Here is a 19,043-nt window from a genome sequence, read left to right on the forward strand (position 1 = left end):
GTGACCTCCTCAGAACCCGCAGGGTGACACTCCCCGGTAGTGACACCGTCAGGGACTCAGGACCCACAAGGTCACACCTCCGGGCAGTGACACCGCCCGGCAATGACACCCCTCCAGTACCCACAGGGTGACACCCCCTGGCAGTGACACCCACCCAGGACTCACAGGGTGACACTTGTCGGCAATGACAGCCCTCAGGACACATAGAGTGACACACCCCGGCAGTGACACCCCTCCAGTACCCACAGGGTGACATCCCCTGGCAGTGACACCCACCTAGGACCCATACGGGGACACCCCCCGGCATTGACACCTCTCAGGACCCACAAGGTGACACCTCCAGGCAGTGACATCCCCCAGCCCCCCAAGCCCCTCACCAGCGCAGGGATGTCCCCCCTGTCCCCCAGTGCCCTCCATCTCTCTGGCTCAGGGTCCGTGGTGCAGCGAGGCCGGGGTGCAGGGAGAGTGGGATTGGGGTGCTGCACCCACAGACACTCCAAAACCTGCTGGAGTCCCCCCAGGTGGGCTCAGCGTGTCCCCTCCGAGGGCTGGGGTCACCCTTGGGGGTCCCTTGGGGGTCCCACGCACTTCCTTCCTCCCCTCATCCCTAACTCCGCTGTTCCCCCCTCCTTTGGCACTTTGGGGTTCAGACCGAGCCTCCCACCCTGGGGAGCTCTGACATGACAGAAGCCCCCCACCACAGGTGCCACCGCGCTGCCATGTCCCCGTGCCTCAGTTTCCCCGCCCCGAGGACGGAGGGTGGCTTTGCTCTCTGGTCCCTGGCCCTTGATGGGACCCCCAGGGTGGGCATGGTGCCACCTCACTGTGCTCGCCCTCCGCCCCGTGCCCGCCTGGGCTGTCCCCGCGGCTCGGGCACAGGTGGGAGCGAAGCGGCAACAAAAACAACCGAGAGAAGAGAAAGAAGCGGAGGTGAGAAGCGGCCGCGAAGGAGGAGGAGGCCGGTGCTGCGCTTTGGGGGGCTCAGGGCACCCCTGGGCACCCATCACAGCCCTCCAGGTGCCTATTCCGAAGTCTGAAGTTCGCCAGCATGGTCAAAACCAGCTCGCTATGCTGCCGAGTGCTGGAGGGGAGAGACCTGCCTGCCAAGGACGTGTGAGTGTCTCGGGAGGCTCAGGGCGCCCCTATTTCCCCCAGACCCAGCCCGGGAGATGTGGCGGGGAGGGGATGCTGCGTGCTCTGCCCTCCCTGGGTGCTCTTTTCTCCGTACAGTTTTGGGATCTTTGCTTGCACCCATTACCCCCAAAGTGGGGGTCTGGGGTGTGCAGGGACTGCCAGCCCCCTCTATCCCCTAGGGGTTATGAGCCCCCAACCCTTTTAGCATCCCCTTCGTGCCCCCCAGCAGGGTGGGCAAAGAGGATCCCCCAAGCCTTCGGATGACACTGAGAAGGCACAGCCCCTGCACCCCCACCCCTGCTGGGCATCTGCACCCTTTGAGGGGTGGAGCGGTGAGCGGTGGGGTGCAGGGGGACCCCCTCCCGCTCCTGCCCCGGGGACACGGCTCAGCGGAGCTGGCAGTCCCGGGTATCCCGGATGTTCCTCCCAGGGAACGGCGCCGTGTCCCTGCCTCAGTTTCGCCGGGGGTGTCACTGCTGGGTGCCCCACTGCGGGGCTCTGGGCGACCTGCACAATGATGGGGTGCCCAGGGCCGCTCCCCCAAACTCAGCTTGGGGCTCTCTTGGGGCTGCAGAGGGGGTCGGAGTGAGCCGCTCCCACTTCCCGTCCCGTGGCAGGGACAGACTGGGGTCACCTCCCTCATCCATCTCGGGATCCCAATCCTTGTGGAGGCGACTCCTGGGGATTTGGGGCTCCAGCAGCACCCCAGGGCCGGCACTCCTCGGTGCTGCTCCAGCTGCCATAAACCAGCAGAAAGGGGCTTTGCAGGGATCAGGTGGATGATCCTGTGCCTCATCCCTCCATCCTGTGCTCCCGGTGTCACCCCGGCACCTCTGGGCTGTCACAGAGACTCGGGCTGGGCTGTGCTGCTGGACAGACAGCGGTACCGCAGGTGGGTCACACAGGGACACACGGCAATGGCTCGGGGTCACCCACAGCAGGTTCCTCAGCTCAAGGAGGACTGGGAAAAGGGGATGTCCCCATCCTGGTGTCAGCTGCAGGGCCAGGCTGAGACCGGGCAGCTCCTCTCACCCCCGGGGCTGGTGCTTCACTGTCGGGGTTTGAGGCGCCCCGGGATGGGGGGGATTCCCGAATGGGGGCTGACCCTGGGCACCCCCATCCCCTGCCCAGGTCCGGCTCCAGCGATCCCTACTGCAAGGTCAAGGTGGACAACGAGGTGGTGGCCAGGTACCGGGACACTGTCCCACGCTGGGAGGGGACACGCAGGAGTGGGGGATCTTCCCTGGGGTGGCAACAACCCCTGCCATCCCGGCAGGACGGCCACGGTGTGGAAGAGCCTGAACCCTTTCTGGGGTAAGGAAATCACACTGCTTCTGCCCCGCGGTTTCCACTGCTTCACCATCTACGTGCTGGATGAAGACGCCACTGGGTAGGGGTACAACACGGGCAGGGTGGGCACTGGGGACGCTCCGAGGGGTGGCAGGTCCCCAGCAGTGTCCTGCTGTGTCCCCTCACAGGCAGGACGATGTCATTGACAAGGTCTCCCTCAGCCACCAGCAGATCTCGGCCGAGCTGCGGGGCGGGGGGGGACATGGCGGTGGGGGGAGACAGTGGGACCCACCCTGGCACCAGGGGTGCCCACGCTGTCCCCCTTGGCAGGTGCTGACAGCTGGCTCAGCCTGGCACCTGTGAACCCCACCCAGGAGGTGCAGGGTGAGATCCACCTGGAGCTGCGAGTCCCCAGCGGGGCCACACGCAGGTGCCACCTCATCGAGGCCAGCTTAGGGGGCTGGCAGCTCCGGGGGGCTGCCACCACCACGGGGTCTTATTTTTGGCAGGAGGGAGGAGAGGAGAAGATGGAGACAGTGGTGGCACAGGGTTCACCCTCCCCTTTGTACACTCGGAAGGGTCCTTGCTGCACCAGGTTGGGGACATCAGTGGTGCCAACCCACGTGCCATGGGGGCTCAGTGGGAAATGTGCTGCCATCCCTGCTTGGGGACAGGGGCACAGGAGCACCACGGAGTACCCAGGGTTGTTCCCCAGCAGAGAGGTTGGCTCTCACATCATGTTTTTGTCCTTTGGTTTCAAAATTTGGGGAAACTGAGACACGGCCCAGGCTGGGTTTGGGGGTGTGGATGTGTGTACAAGGGTGTGCACGCGTGTGAGCACGCACAGGGACACACACGGTGACACGCACACACACACACAGACACACACAGCTGACAGATGGAGCAGCCAGCAGAGGCAGCATCCCGCTGCCATGGCAACCAAAGCGGCTACCAAGGCAACAGGATGGCCATGGGGACAGGGTGGCCATGGGGACAGCCAGGAGGGACGGCAGCATCCCCACTAGGGACTGGAGGAGGAAGGGCTCCCCTGGAAATGAGGGCACGATCTCCCCAGTATCCCCCGGCACCCGCTGGCTGCCCCATGTGCCCGGGAGAGCTGGGACAAAGGGGGGACGTGGGGACCATGATGGTGGGGACAAACCCCCTGCCCACTGTGCCCCTGCTGACCCCCGTGTCCTCACAGGGACTGGTCCCTCTGGACTCCTCGGGCACCTCGGACCCCTTTGGCCGGGTGTCGTGCTGCAGGCACACACTGGAGACAGCCGTGAGCCAGTGCTCGGTGCTGGGTGTGGCACCCGGTCCCCCCGGAGGCTCAGGCACCCTCAGGCACCCTCAGGCACCCTCAGGCACCCTCAGGCACCCTCAGGCACCCTCAGGCACCTCGTTCCCTCGGCCACCAGTCCCGGTGCCCAGCAGGTGATTAAGAAAACCCAGTTCCCATACTGGGATGAGGTGCTGGAGGTCGAGCTGCCAGAAGAGGGGCTGGGAGAGGCTGTGCTGAGCTGGGACTGGGACATCGCGGGCAAGAACAACTTCCTGGGGCGGGTGAGGAGCTCGGAGCACACCGGAATGGGGCAGGGTTCTGGGGGCACCTCTGCACCCCCCTGGGGTCTGGGTGACAATAGGTTAGGACCCGCCGGGATGGGGGCAGTGCCACATACAGACCCTGCGTGTCCTGGGCTGTTCCCCAAGGGACTGGCACATATCCCCCCCATCCAGACCCTGCCTCTGTCTCCCAGGTCGAGTTCTCCTTGGACACTCTCTGCCAGCCCCACCAGGGGCTGGTTCCAGCTCCTGACCTTCCCCAGCACCACCGAGCACCACGGGTGATGCAGGCAGAGGGGACAGGGGGTTGTGACCAGGGCAGCACGAGGTGGCCCCCATGGAGGGCACAGGACCCATGTGAGCTCCCGTGTCATTGCAGGGGACAGCTGGTGCCCTGAGGCTGGCACTGAGGCTGCTGGAGGACATAGTCCTGCCACCCCACCACTACCAGCCCCTCATCCAGCTCCTCACAGCCCATCCTCTGCCTGGCCCAGGTGGGTGCTGGGGCTGCAAGAACTTTGGGGTGACCACCCCAGTGTTGAAGCCTCACTGTCCCCACCCTGCCCTCCCCAAAGTCCTCCAAGGGCACAGCCCTGGCTGTCCTGGAGGGGGTGACCTTAGGGGAGAGCCAGCAGCATGTGGCCACCAAATTGGTGAAGATCTTGGACCAGGGGCTGTCTGTGCCCCTCCTGGACTACCTCACCACCTGCAAGCTGGCCAGGACCACTAAGTGGCCAGGGCCACTCCAAGAAACCCCAAGCTAGGGTCCCTCCAGATCTCCATGGAGAAAGAGGCCACCAAGGGGGAGGCAGGAAAGGTGCCACATGTCCCTGGGGTTGGGTGCACCAGGGACAGCTGAGACATCACCCTGTGCCTGCCTTGCCACAGCCTCTGTGCTCTCCCAGCTGATGCCAACACTCTCTTCAGCTCCAATTCACTGGCCACCAAATCCACGGAGCAGTTCATGAAGGTGAGCATGGGAAGGGACACGTCCATGATGTCCCAGCAGGGCATGTGGGGACAAGGACATTGCCTTCTCACCCCTTGCAGGTGGTGGGGCTGCCCTGCCTCCAAGAGGTCCTGAAGCTGGTGGTGAATCACATCTTTGAGGAGAAATATGTGGAGCTGGACCCCAGCATGATGGAGCTGAGCCAGGGCAGGTGGGCACAGGTAGATGTCTGGAGGGCCACAGGGCATCTGGCATGTCCCTGTGTCCCCTGCAGGAAGGGGCCACCTATTGCTGCTGAGCCCATGGGTCACTTTTGGCCAACTCTGGGCCACGGTTCCTGGTGTCCCTGACCCAGCGGTGTCCCCACAGGAGGGGACTCCCTTCAAGGAGTCCCTGTCGGAGGTGCAGGAGAGCAGCCTGGAGCTGCTGAAGGACCTGGGGGACATCATCAATGCCATTGTGGGCTCGTTGGACAGGTGTCCCCTCCCCATGAGAGTGGCCTTCAAGCAGCTCCTCAGGTGAGTGAAGGAACGATTCCCCTTGGCACAGCACGAGGTGGGGCCCACGGTGGCGCTGAGCGTCCACACAAGAGCAGGACAACCACCCCGAGCTCTGAGCTGTCCCTGTCCCCCTATCCCTGTCCCTATCCCCTTTCAGGAGGTCTGGTGCTTCTCTATCAGAAGGTTCCTCTTCCTTTGCTTCTTCACTCCTGCTGTCCTCACCCCGAAGCCCTTCAGGCTCTGGGAGCAGCACGTGGAGCCCTGCGTGGACACTGGCAGAGTGCCCAACCATCCTGTACTGGCGTCACTGGGGTGCCAGCTCTGGGATGCTGGGGACACTGGGGTATCCACCAGCACCGGGGTGTTGGTGTCCCCATGTCCCCAGTGCTGTGGTTGGCAGTGCCCGGGTGCAGCCATACCCACGGCACGGTGCTGCTGGGACAGTGGAGCGACCTTGGGGACCCCGTGGTGGCAGCACAGAGCCTCCACGGGCACCTGCGGGGAGTCCGGGGGACACGGGGGTCCCAGGGGTCTTTTGGGTTCTGAGGGGCAGGGTGGGAACTTGCTGAGGGTCCCTGTCCCAGGGTGGTGGAATTTGGGATCTTGAGGGCAAATATGGGGGTCCTGAGGGTCCTTTAGGTGGTGGTGGGCAGAGTGGCAGTGCGTTGAGGGTGAGTGTGAGTTGGGGGTCACGGGGTCCTTTGGGTGCTGACAGGCATGGTGGGAGCCTGCTGAGGGTCCCTGTCTGCAGGGTGGTGGGGACCAAGGGTCCAGAGGGTGGCACAGGGGTCCAGGGGACATTTAGGTGCTGACGGGCGGGGTGGGAGTGTCCTGAGGTCCCTGTCCCCCAGCACGGTGGCAGCTGGGGGTCTCGGGGTCCTTTGGGTGCTGGAGAGCAGGGGGATAATGTCCTGGGGGTCCCTGTCCGGCAGGCCAGCTCTGGCCGGGGGTCCCGAGGGCAGCGCGGTGGCCGGACCCCCCTGGCCGGGCCGGGCAGGTACGGGGAGCCCCGCGGGGGCGATGGGGACCCGTGGGGGGGAGGCTGGGACACAGACACCGCCCGCAGACCCCTGTGGGCACCACAGAGCACTGCGCTGGCTCCCTCCACGAGGGGACAGCAGACACACACGGATGGGGGACACGGGGACACGGGCACACGCGTAGTGCGGGGGGCTGACGAGGGATGTGATGGGACGGGGCGTGTTAGGGATAGGGGGCTTGGGGGACACCACAGGTGGGTGTCGGGGATGGATACGGGGCTGTGGGCGACATGCCCGCCGGTGGGTGCCAGGGGGACTGGAAGGGGGGTGAGTGCCACAGGTGGGTGCCGGCCACCGACACCGTGCAGGGGGCTCGCTGGGGACAGGCTGCAGGAGGTGCCGAGAGACCCGGACATCGCCCTCAACGCCTTCACCCACCGCGACGAGACCCCAGAGCCACCCCCAAGCCCCCTCCCTGCCCCGAGACCCCCGGCACCCCCCAGCCTCTATCCCTCAGCCCACCCCGGGAAGGGCAGGGACGGCAGTGCAGCCACAGAGGGGACGCGGGGACAGCAGCCCGGCACGGGGTGTATTCTGTAACACAGAGATGTACATGGCACCGGCTGAGCGCGGCTCCGCGGGGCAGCGGCGGCTGACACGGGTGACACGGGTGGCACAGACGCGCATAGAGGCCACGGGTAGAAAAAGACCACGACGCTATCGCCACGAGAGCGGGGCGAGCCGGGACGGGACGGGGCGACAGACAGACAGACACTGGGACACGTGGTGGGTGGCACCGGGTGGCCCGGGACGGGGGGGGAGCCCGCCGGGCGGGGCTGCGGTGAAGCGGCGCAGGCGGCGGTGGCACGGGCGGGGCCACGGGGGCTCGGGGACCCCCTGGGCCCGACCTCAGTCCTTCAGGGTGGCCTCGGACACGCCCTGGGCCAGCAGCTCGGCCAGGACGTTGTCCAGGTAGTTGGGATCGGGGTAGCCGTGCCCCGTCAGGTTGGAGCCGAACTCGGTCTTGTGGTGGATCTCGTTCCACACCACTGTGTCCGACTCGCCCGTGGTGTTGGAGGTGCCGATGGTGAAGATGAGCCGCCGGTCCCAGGCCACGATCAGCAGCTTCAGCACCTGCGGTGGGCACGGCCATGGCTCAGCCACCTGGCACCCCCAGCACAGCCTGGCACGGCCTGGCACAGCCACCCGGCACCCCCGGCACCTCCTTCCCCCGGCACAGCACAGCCTCAGCTCCCCCGGCTGGGATTCAGCCGCAGCACGGTGCCCACAAGATGCCACCCTTCCTTGTGGTACCCCCCACCCCATCCCAGTGCAGCTGCAGCCTCCCCATCCCATCCCACCCCACCCCACCCCATCCCATCCCTGTTACTCTTTCTCTTCCCATCCCACCCCACCCCATGGGGGTCTCACCTTCCTGCCCTTCTCGTTGTCGGGCAGGTAGCAGTGCCGTGGGAAGCCTCGTGCCGTGAATTTCTTCCCGGGATTGGGATGCTCCGGGCCCTGGGTGGGTGGGGACACAGGGGGTGAGCAGGGGACACGGGGCGGGGGTCACCAGCCCGCCTAGGGGTCCCCCCTCACCTGGATTCCGGTGGGGATGTCGTAGACGATCCGGATGGTTTTGGAGTCGGTGTATCCCGGGAGGGAGTGGGGGATGAGGTGGAATTCCATCTTCCCGGGGGGCTGCGTGCCCGTCTTCTCCCCATAAATGGCCTTACAGGTGGGGCACTGCAGGCTCCCGTCCTGGGGGCATCGCGTGGGCCTCAGGGGTGGCACCCAGCCAGCACCCACCTGGACCCCCCAGCGCTCCCCAACACCCCTCCAGCACCCATTTGGAACCCCCAACACCCCTCCAGCACCCACCTGTACTTCCCAACACCCACCTGGAACCCCCCAGCACCCACCCAATACCCACCAGGAACCCCCAACACCCAGCAGCACCCACCTGGATAACCCCAGTACCCACCCAGCACCCTCCAACACCCACCCCTGCATCTACCCAACACCCCTGACACCCCTCCGACACCCACCCAGCACCCCCAAGCCCCCAGCCCGACCCGCAGGCAGCCCCGGAGTGCAGCTGACCTTGTTGCCGTTGTTGTACATGGCGAGCAGGCACAGCAGGTGGTACATGTGCCCGCACTTGCCCAGCTTGCCCACCAGCTCCGGCTTGATGCCCCTGGGGCTGAGCACGCCCTCGTAGCCGGAGGAGGTGACCAGCCGCTCCATGCAGATGGTGCAATCCTGCCGGGAACGGCATCAGCATCCGGGGGGACGAGGGGTCACCCTCGGCTCTCTGCCTGTCCCCTGCCTGAGCCTCCCCGAGCCCCCCAAACCCCCGCTCACCTCATCCGGGGGGTTCTTCACCTTCTGGATGTAGCGGCGCACCACGTCCTCTGGGGTCTTACCTGCGGGGAATGACATCAGAGCCTGCCCGCGGTGCCACAACCCCCCTGCCACAGGACGGCGACAGCCCTGCCACCCCCTGCCACCACGACAGGGACACCACGCGGCACCAAGCAGCGATGGGCATCACCCCACGTGAACCCCTTGGGGGTCTCTCGCTTCCCCCTCAGCGTGCCGCCCTGTCCCTGATCCCGCAGGGACATTGGTGGCTCCTTACTCTTCTTGAGCTGCTTCTTTTTGGTTTTCCTGCAGATGCCGTTGACGCCAGGGACAGGTTTGATGTCGCTCTTGCTGACGGGCGGGGGGTGCAGGATGGGTTTGGGGGCGCGGGTCAGGCACACGGGCAGCCCGGCGGCGCACATGAGGATCCCCGTCATCCCTGCTCCGGGAGAGCGCCTGTCTGTCCGTCTGCCCGTCCTTCCCAGCCCCTGGCAGTGTCCCCCGCTCCCCGCCCACCGTGTCAACCCGCGTTGACACCCAGCCGCTGGCCGGACCCCGCTCACCTGCGAGGGCGGGATGGACGGGGCCGGTGCCGTTCAGATTCTTGACCGGGAGCGCTGGGACCCTGCATGGAGATGGGAGAGGAAGGGGCTCAGCCCGGATGGCAGGGCTGGCATTGTCCCCTGCTCGCTCCAGAACAGCAGCATCCCCACGGGACACAGGGCACTGTCCCCTGGGGGGCTGCTGGCACTGTCCCCAGGCAGTGTCCCCCCCATGAGACACAGGGCACTGTCCCCTGGAGGGCTGCTGGCACTGTCCCCAGGCAGTGTCCCCCCCATGAGACACAGGGCACTGTCCCCTGGAGGGCTGCTGGCACTGTCCCCAGGCAGTGTCCTCCCAACGGGACACAAGGCACTGTCCCCAGGCAGTGTCCTCCCCATGGGACACAGGGTAAGGTGTCCCCTAGGGGCTGCTGGCATTGTCCCCAGGCAGTGTCCTCCCAACGGGACACAAGGCACTGTCCCCTAGAGGCTGCTGGCACTGTCCCCAGGCAGTGTCCTCCCCATGGGACACAGGCTGAGGTGTCCCCTCTCCACGCTGCTGTCCCATTCCACGCGGCTGTCCCCCAGTGCCACCTGTCTATCTCAGGGCACCCGATGGCACCGGTGGCATCACGTCCTCCTCGACCCAGGATGGGTCGCGACGGTGACACCCCGTGTCCCACACCCCCGCGGGGACGTGTGACCACTGGTGTGCTCCCCAGGGACCCCCACCCCCCTGGGGCTGCCAGCAGCAGGTGGCACCGGTGGCACCGTGCCCAGGGCAGTGCGTGGGGCAGGGGCAGCTGGGGACTGGTGTGACGGGGACAGGGCTGGGAGGGGACATGTCCATAGGGGTGGGATGGACAGAGGGATGGACAGATGGATGTGTGACTGAGGGAGGGAGGGAGGGAGGGAGGGAGGGAAGGAAGGAGGGAAGGAAGGAAGGAAGGAAGGAAGGAAGGAAGGAAGGAAGGAAGGAAGGAAGGAAGGAAGGAAGGAAGGAAGGAAGGAAGGAAGGAAGGAAGGAAGGAAGGAAGGAAGGAAGGAAGGAAGGAAGGAAGGAAGGAAGGAAGGAAGGAAGGAAGGAAGGAAGGAAGGAAGGAAGGAAGGAAGGAAGGAAGGAAGGGAGGAAGGGAGGAAGGGAGGAAGGGAGGAAGGGAGGAAGGGAGGGAGGGAAGGAGGGAGGGAGGGAGGGAGGGAGGGAGGGAGGGAGGGAAGGCCCCACCAGTGCCATCATCCCCCTCACTGATCCCAAAATCCCCTCCCACCCCAGCCACCACAGTGATGATTTCAGCAGTGCTCAGTCCCCCAAAGCTCCTCTACCCACAGCAAGGCCAGGGCAGTGATGGGGGCCCAGCCCCATCCCAGGGTCTTCCTGGCCCTCTCCTACCTGTCCGTAGGTATGTGCCAGGACAGGGACAGTGATGGGGACAGAGACAAGGACTACTCAGCCCAGCATGGAAGGGAAAGAAGGACGTCAGCAGGGGAAGGAAACGTGCCAGGAGCCGCTGGGGGCTTAGAGAACCCACCTGTCCCTTCAGCCTAGTGCTGACAGCCCTGAGGGACACCAGGCCAACACACCATGGGGTACAGCTGTGCAGATGCGGGTGCCAGGACAGGGACACCCACCAAGACACAATTCCAGGGATCTGCTCACCCACCTGGACCCCCCTGGTGACTCATTCCCACCACGGAAGGGACACTGAGGCTGTGGCCCCTCCCCACAGCTGTGCCCTCCCCAGGGATCTGCCTGGTGGCATCAGGCCAGGAGCTGGGTCACACAGCCCATGCTGGCCTTGGGGACACCATTCCCCTGGGACCAGGCACTCCATGTGCTCCAGCTGCCATGGATAGCGTGGCACGGCCTGGCATAGCATGGCATGGCACAGCACGGATCACCACATCCCCTCTGAGGGATCCAAGGACAACCAGGACGACCCAGATGTCCCTCCCACCAGCACATCCCCAGGGTGGGCACCCCGGGACTGGAGATGACACAGTGCCACAAGAGCTGGGGCTGCTTGCAAGGTGACAGCAGGGGACGAGCCACCCCCATCACCCCTTGTGCCCATCCCTGCACCAGCGACACCCCGCTTGTCCCCTCCTCACCCACCCAGCTTACCCGGGGGGGACAGTGGCCCTGGCGCCCAGCCCAGCCCCGCGCTGCGTCCCGGGCCGGTTGAGGTTGTTGAGACCGGGCAGCGCCGCGCTGGGCACGCCCTGCCCGGGGGCGAACCCCGCTCCTGCCACCCGCAGCCCTTCAGCCTTGGCCGTGCCCCCCGCCACCACCGCCGGCGTGCCCGTCCCCGCCGGCCACAGCGTTCCCCCGGCGAAGGTGCTGCTCTGGCGGACGCCGCCGGGGTAGAGTTTGCGGCGCTGGGACGCCAGGATGGCGTTGGAGGCGGCGCGGGTGCTGTTGACCAGCAGGCACTGGGGACACGAGCAGGGGGTGCCCGTGCTGGAGCCCACCGGCCACGACTGCGATTTGGGGATGGAGCCCATGGTGAGGGGATAGGCCAGGTCCATGCGGCGCCGCAGCCGCCGCTTGCGCTGTGTCTGCCGGTTCATTTGGGACATGCTGCTGAAGTAGATGAGGTAGCAGAAGCCCAGGGAGGAGAGGTCCAGCCAGGGGTGCTGCTTCTCGTAGGCGTTCTGGATGGTGATGCAGATGTCCATGTCGTACGGAGTCCAGGAGTTGTTGTCGTTCTCCCATTCCCACACGATTCCCTTCCCCGGAGCTGAGGAGGGGTCATAGAAGTTCCTCCGGACAGGTCGCATGGTCCCTGGGGAGACAGGGTGGGTGACACCAGTTCAGGGACCCACACCTTCACAGACATCCCTGTATCCAGCTTCCAGCCCGGCATCCCGCAGGGATTGGGATACAGAGGCGTTTCGGGATGCAACAGCCATTCTCCCCCTCCCTGAGAGTCCCCATGGCACCCCAACAGTGCTTCCCTATGGATGAATCCAACCCTCATCCCGCCATTGGTGACTGCCAGCCCTCGGGATCATCATCCTGGACGCCTTGAGAAGGGCGATGCTGCTCAGCCCTTGTGCTTTTCCCAGCTTTTTTCCATCCCTCTGGTCCAAGCCCTTCCCTTCCCTACCCTCCCCTCCCCGTGGCCATCCAGGTCAGGGGAAACATTTCCCGGTCAGGAGAGGTTTCCTGACAGCTGCTGGCTCTGGCAGTGACACAGCCAGGGATTGTCCAAATCCCGTGCTCGTTTGGGATGGAGCTGGATCCTGCAGCCCCTCCGGAGCTCCGCGGTGGGGGAGGCATCGCTGCCCTCTCCTCGAGTGCCCCCCCGGCACGGGGCCTGTCTATCCCCTCGCCGGCACCGTTTGCCCAGCTCGATTAACGGCACTAATTAAGGGTCATTAATCATGGGCCGCATCAGGCAGCAGAGCCAGGCCCCAGCTGCCGCCTTGTGCTGAGGCAGCTCTGCCAGGGCCGCGGGAGGCAGAGGGGGGGCCCTGCTGCCCGCTCCTGCCCAAATCCCAAATCCCAAATCTCAAATCCCAAATCCCACTGCTGGCCACTCACACCCACACCCTGCTGCCCACTCCCCTTCAACCCCACTGCCCACTCCCATCCATACCCCACTCACATCCATGTCCTGTATCCCACCTCAGTTCCCAGCTTTGCCTCCTTGCATCCATCTCCCCCTTCCCGCTGCTCACTCTTGCCCAAATCCCACATCCTGCCCATAAACTCATCCCTGACCCACTGGTCCTTGCAACTGCATCCCACATCCCCTTGCCCCTCATATCCCCATCCCAAACCCCACATCCTCCTGCCCCTCACATCCCCATTCCAAATCCCACATCTTCATCCCATATCCCATATCCCCCTGCCCCTCACATCCCCATCCCAAATCCCACATCCTCATCCCAAATCCCATATCCCATATCCCCCTGCCCTTCACATCCCCATGCCAAACCCACATCCCCATCCCAAATCCCACATCCCATATCCCCCTGCCCTTCACATCCCCATGCCAAACCCACATCCCCATCCCAAACCCCACATCCCGTATCCCCCAGAGGGCACTGGAGCTCATTCCCCTTGACACACACAGCTCCCAGTCCCCAAGGGCCATCAGCTGTCCCCAGCCCCCAACCCCTGCCAGCCATGCCAGAGCCACAGGGCCAAGCCAGTGTCCCCAGGGCCACCGGGAGGGGACGCACATCCCCGCTCTGGAACGGGGTCACCTCGTTTCACTCTGTCACTGAGTTTCTCTGTCCCCAGGCACTGTATGGGCCAAGCCCCCGGAGCCCCCAACCTCGTGCCAACCTTCCCTGTGTCCCCATGTCACAACAGGCACCAGGAGCACCCTCGGAGACCCTCCCGTCCCCAAGCACCACGAGCCATGTGGCAGCCTCCAAACCCTGGGGCTCACCCATGGGAAGAGATGATGGATAGAGATGGATACAGGGATGGGACACCTGGAGACCACAGTGCTGAGGACAATGGCTACATCGCCTGCCATGACACCCCTGGGGACACCGAGGTCCCTCTCTCAGCATCCCTGTCCCCAAGTCCTGCTGGCACAGGGACTGTGGTACCCAGGGACATCCCTGGAAGAGTTGTTTTGTCACCCCAAATCTATTCATGGCCCCACCACGGACACATGTCCCCAAGGAATGCCCAGCATTGTGGCCATGGGATGTGATGCCAGCTGCTCTCAGAGGATGGGTCCCGGCCAAAGCTGGCAGGAGGTGGCATGGGGACAGCCAGGGTGTCCCGGTGGCTCCCGCAGCTCTGAGTCAGCGCGGACCCTCCGGGTCGTGCCGGCGTCCTCGCTGACTCAGGGCTGCAGGTGCCAAGCTGCCCTTTGCCAAGTCCATGATCGGCCAGAGATGGAGTCAGAGCCAAGCTGGATGGCAGAGGCAGGTGGCAGGTCCCTGCTTTGGTCCCCATCTCAGTCCCCAGCCCATGGCAGGAGCCACATCCACACTCGGGATCATTCAGCATCACTGGGGACTAGGACTGGGGCCAGGCTGAGGTGGCACAACCATGGGGGTCCTGCCGTGGGGTGTCCCCAGGCAAGTCCAGGGGGTGTCACCTGACGTTTGGCAGGCCCCGTGCCTGCTGTGCCTGTGCCTGGGTAGGGATGCAGGGATGGGCAGGAATGCGCCCAGAACGGCACATCCCCCACAGCACAGCCGGCACGTGCTGGTTTAATGGGTCACACCGTGACGGGGACGCCTTTAATGGGGTCTGGGCTGGGTCCCAGTGTGGGACCAGCTCTGACTTCCCACAGGATATGTGGCCTGGATGCGCTGCTGCAGCACCAACCAGCACAGCTGCAACCATCCCAGTGCCCAGCACTGCTCCCAGTGTCCAAACTGGGGCCTCCCCACTTCCCTGGGGATGGAGCAGATTGGAGGGGAAGATGAGGGGACAGTGGAATAATGGGACACACCACAGCACCCCACAGAGGGGAGAAGGCATGGAGGGACGTGGGGACATGTCCCTCTGGGATGGAGGTCCATGGTGGACGGGAAAGGAAAGGGCTGGAGGTGCCCATGAGGGGACTGGAGCCCTGGAGAGTGAGGGGAGGAGAGAGGGAACAGATGGATGGACAGATGGAGGGATGGAGGGAGGGATAGAGGGATACAGGAATGAAGGGACAGACAAGTAAGTCTGTCTAAGGGAAGGAAGGAATTAAATGATGGATGAATAAGGAGAGATACACTGTCAGAGAAGGAGTGAGGGAAAAGGGAAAGACGGATGGATGGATGGATGGATGGATGGATGGATGGATGGATGGATGGATGGAATGACAGACAAACAGGCATGCAGTGACAGATTCGTGGATGAATGGAACGACAGACATACACACAGGGACAGAGGGAGGGATGAAGGGGTGGATGGGAAGATGGAAGGATGGAAGGAAGGAGAGGAAGATGAAAGATGAAAGGACATATGGAAATATGGCAGGATGGAAGGACAAAAGGAGGGAGGGATGTACCAGTGGGTGGAAGGATGGATGGATGGATGGATGAATGGATGGATGGATGGATGGATGGATGGAAGGAGGGAGAGGAGGAGTGATGGCTGTGTGGATGGCTGGCTGCATGGACAGATGGAAGGATGGACGGGCGGCTGGATGTTCCTGGCTCGATGCCAGCCCCTTACCCGTGTCCTGCCGGAACTGATGCATGGACTGGAGGTCGATGACGTAGGGTGCCAGCTGGACATCGACCTGTCCCAGCACCACGCTGCCACGGGCGTCCTCCTTCAGCACGTTCTCGATGTGGTGGCACACGGCGGCCGAGTAGGGCCGCCAGCGCCCGTGCTCGTTCAGCCACTCCCACACCACCACGCGGGCCAGGTTTTGGGGGGGGAACCCCAGGCCCCCCGAGGCCAGCATGGCCCCCGAGCCCTGCCGTGCCATGCCCGGGGGACGGCGGCTCAGCCCCGCACCATCCCCCGGCGCGGGGGCGCGGGGGTCACCCGGGGCCCCTCCAAATCCTCCTGGCGGCTGCCGCCGGCTGCGGGCTCCGGAGCTCAGCGGAGCAGGCGCTCTGGGGCTCTGCAGGGGCGGGTGCTGCCAGCCAGGTCCCCGAGGTCCCCGAGCCACCCGGTCCCGCTCCCCCGAGGTCGCCGCGCAGGGCCGGGGCCATCCATCACCCGGCACGTCTTCCCCGGCTCTTCCTCCTCCCCGCGGTGCTGGCAGGGCTCAGGCTCCAAAAAGCCACCAGGACCTCGCAGACTGCGTCGGCTCAAGGATGGCGGTGTTTGTGAACGGTGATGGGGACACACAGCCACGGTGCTGTGCCCCTGACACCCACTCCTCCTCTTCCTCCTCGTGTCCTGCTGCTCAGCCTGCGTCCTCGCTGGCTCCACGGCTGTCCCCGCCGCCCAGCACGTCACCGGTGGCAAGTGAGGGGGGTGTCACCTGCAAAACAGGGCCACAGCGCGGGTCACTCCGGGTACCGCCGGGCGGGTGGCAGCTGGGGGACCGTCCTCATCGCCCCTGAGCCGGCGGGCAGCGACGCCGCGGTGCCCGCAGCCCTGGCAGCGTGGGCTGCTTGCCAGCCCCGGCCGGCTGCTGGCCTCCAGCGTGACAACGGGGACAGGGGGGGACAGGCCACCCTGCTGACGGCCCTGGGGGGCTGCTGAGGGTCCCACGAGCCCGGGAAGCCTCATCGCTCCCCGCGCCGGTGCTTTGGGTGCCGGGGAGCCCGCGGGCCCTGGATCCCGCTCCAGCCGCCGCTGATTTATGATCTGCACTGCAGGCATCGGGCTGGGGGTGATCCCGGCCCCCCGCACCCGGCCGGCCCCGATCCCACCCACGGCAGCCTCCAGCCCCACGGCGGCGGGTGGGGGGCCCGGGCAAGGGGGTGTTCGCTGCACAAACAGGCGGCAGACAGAGGGACAGCCAGGGCCGGGCACACACAGACACACTGACACGGAGAGACACGGGCACACGCGCTGGCACACGCACAGCCGGTGACACGGACAGACAGCGGGACAGACGCGGGGAGCCACGGCAGCACAACAACCCCCCCGGACACACACACACACGGCCACACGCTCCGGCTCGGCTGGGCACACACGCACCGCGCACCCCAAAACACGCGTGTGCGCCCAGCCCCGCGCCCGCCGTGACCCCGAGCACCGCGCAGGGGGGGCCCCTCACCCTAGCCCTGATCCCCCCCGGGGACGCGCGATCCCCGGGGCCAACAGCCCCCCCAAACCGGGGCCCGGCTGCTCTTGATGTGGGGGGGGGTTGAAAGACCAGGCCTGGCCCCCGTGCACGGTGCTCCCCCCCCCACGGCAGCCCCCCGGTGCAGGGTCCCCCGCCGGTGGCCGGTCCCCCACGATGGCCGTCAGCCCCCAGGCCGGCGGCGCACGGCTCCCCCGGCGCACGGTATCCCCGAGCACGGCAGGCTCCCCCCTCTCGGTGCCTGTTGTGTGCCCCCCCGGCACAGCACGGTCCCCCCCCGATGCACAGCAGCCCCCATCCCTCCGGCGCACGGTCCCCCCGAGGCACGGCAGACCCAGACCGCCCCGGTGCCTCGTCCCCCCACCCCGGTGCTCGGTTCCCCGCGATGTACGGCATCCCCCAGCCCGCCGGTGCCCGGTCCCGCCGCCCCCCGAGCCGCCCCCCCCGCCCCGCCATGGCCGCCGCCGCCCCGAGCCGCGGCCCCCGCGCCGTTACCTCCGGCGGCCGCAGCCGCATCGGGACCCGCAGCCGCACCGGGAGCAGCGGCGGCGGCGGCGGCGGCGGCGGCGGGCGCGGGGCCGGGCGGCGGCAGCGCTCAGCCAGCGCCAGGCAGCCACCGACACCGGCACCGGCGGCGCGCACGGCCGCGGGCACCCGAGGCGGGAACGCGCGCCGGGAACGCGCGCCGGGGAGCGGGGGCACGCACGGGGGAGCGGGCGTCTGCACCGGGATCGGGACTACACACCGGGACCGGGCATCGGCACCGGGATCATCAATACCCACGGGGGATCGGGCATCTGCACCGGAGGCGCGCATTGGGACTGGGGTCACGGTCCGGGAAGCCAGGACACGCACCGGGGACACCACGGGGACAGGGTGTCTGCACTGGGGACACGCACCGGGGCTGGGGAGTCTGCGACTTGGACTGGGACCGGGCATCTGCACCGGGAACCTGCACTGGGATCGGGCACCCACAGCAGGGCCAGACACAAACACCGGGGACATTCACTGGGCGCTGTGGGGACACTCCTGGAACATGCTGGGGACCGAGGATCTGCACCAGGCACCTGTACTGGGTGTGGGTATCCGCAGTGAGGACTCACAGCAGGACCAGGGACACCCACCATGACTGGGACACACACTGGGGACCGGGCATCCGCACTGGGGCCAAGCACCCCTGCTGGGGACACACACTACATGTCCCCATGGGACCCTTCTTGAGGGGACGCTTCGTCCCCCCTTAGGACAGGTATTTCCTACAGACTTGTGGGGAAACTGAGGCAGAGGACGTGCCAGGAGTTGTGGCCTGAGCCACAAAGGCACATCAATGTCTGTCACCTTCAGCCCAAGGGCTCGTGGCTCCTCCTGCCGCGGGACAGATCTGGGGACTGGAGTTGTCATGGCTGTGCCCATGGCAGGACAGATTTGGGGACAGGGGAATTGACACTGGGGTCGTACCCGCGGAGAGGCATTTGGGGACAGATCTGGGGACAGGAGGGTTGTCACTTTGGTTGTGCCTATGGAGGGACAGATTTGGGGACAGGGTAAAGGTTGGGTTAGGGTTGGGTTGGGGGCCGGGCAGCGACGTCCGCGGTGGCCTCGCAGTGCCACCTGGTGGCTTCGGGCACGTGACGTGGCAGCCCGGGGGCAGCGGGGTCGGGCATGGAGACACTCACTCGTCCCCTTCCTGTCCCCACGTTGGGGGACTCGCTCCCTGCCAGCCCGCACGGGCAGGGGCCATCGCTGCAATGAGCTGTGCTCGGAGATCAGGCGGGGCTGGCACCCCAAGGGCAGGGCACGGGGCAGGGACACGGCACGGGGACATGGAGACAGGGCAGCGATCTGGAAATGGGCCATGGCACAAGGACCTGGAGCTGAGGTGGGGACATAGCATGGAGACAGAGCTGGGTCATGCCAGGGGGACATAAACCCAGGGCAGGGACATGGCATGGGGACCTGGAGCCAGGGCAGGGACATGGAGCTGGGACTTGATAAGGGGACATGAAGCTATGATGGGAACATAGGGGTGGGACAGGGCCATG

General features: G+C 65.8%; 1 protein-coding gene and 1 pseudogene across 1 annotated transcript; one reads left to right on the forward strand and one right to left on the reverse strand.

Moving 5' to 3' along the window:
• Window positions 1–1,048: 1,048 nt before the first annotated feature.
• On the forward strand, window positions 1,049–7,019 carry LOC106864787 (rasGAP-activating-like protein 1; annotated as a pseudogene).
• DTX1 (deltex E3 ubiquitin ligase 1) lies at window positions 6,995–15,726 on the reverse strand. Its single transcript, XM_014894482.2, has 9 exons — window positions 15,468–15,726; window positions 11,448–12,108; window positions 9,347–9,408; window positions 9,061–9,222; window positions 8,784–8,845; window positions 8,523–8,681; window positions 8,019–8,180; window positions 7,851–7,940; window positions 6,995–7,553 (listed from the first exon to the last, which is right to left on the reverse strand). Exons 1-9 carry the CDS (start codon window positions 15,724–15,726, stop codon window positions 7,329–7,331), a joined length of 1,842 nt encoding a protein of 613 aa, XP_014749968.1. The 3' UTR covers window positions 6,995–7,328.
• Window positions 15,727–19,043: the final 3,317 nt, after the last annotated feature.

This window comes from Sturnus vulgaris, chromosome 19 (assembly GCF_052056855.1).
Source record: "Sturnus vulgaris isolate bStuVul1 chromosome 19, bStuVul1.hap1, whole genome shotgun sequence".
Lineage (NCBI taxonomy): Eukaryota > Metazoa > Chordata > Aves > Passeriformes > Sturnidae > Sturnus > Sturnus vulgaris.

Coding starts and splice junctions, on each gene's coding strand:
- DTX1 (XM_014894482.2), bottom strand. CDS start 15,726: ATGGCACGGCAGGGCTCGGGGGCCATGCTGGCCTCGGGGGGCCTGGGG. Junction 9,223..9,346: donor CGTCCATCCCGCCCTCGCAG/GTGAGCGGGGTC, acceptor CTCCCGGAGCAG/GGATGACGGGGATCCTCATG. Junction 8,846..9,060: donor AAAGAAGCAGCTCAAGAAGA/GTAAGGAGCCAC, acceptor CATTCCCCGCAG/GTAAGACCCCAGAGGACGTG.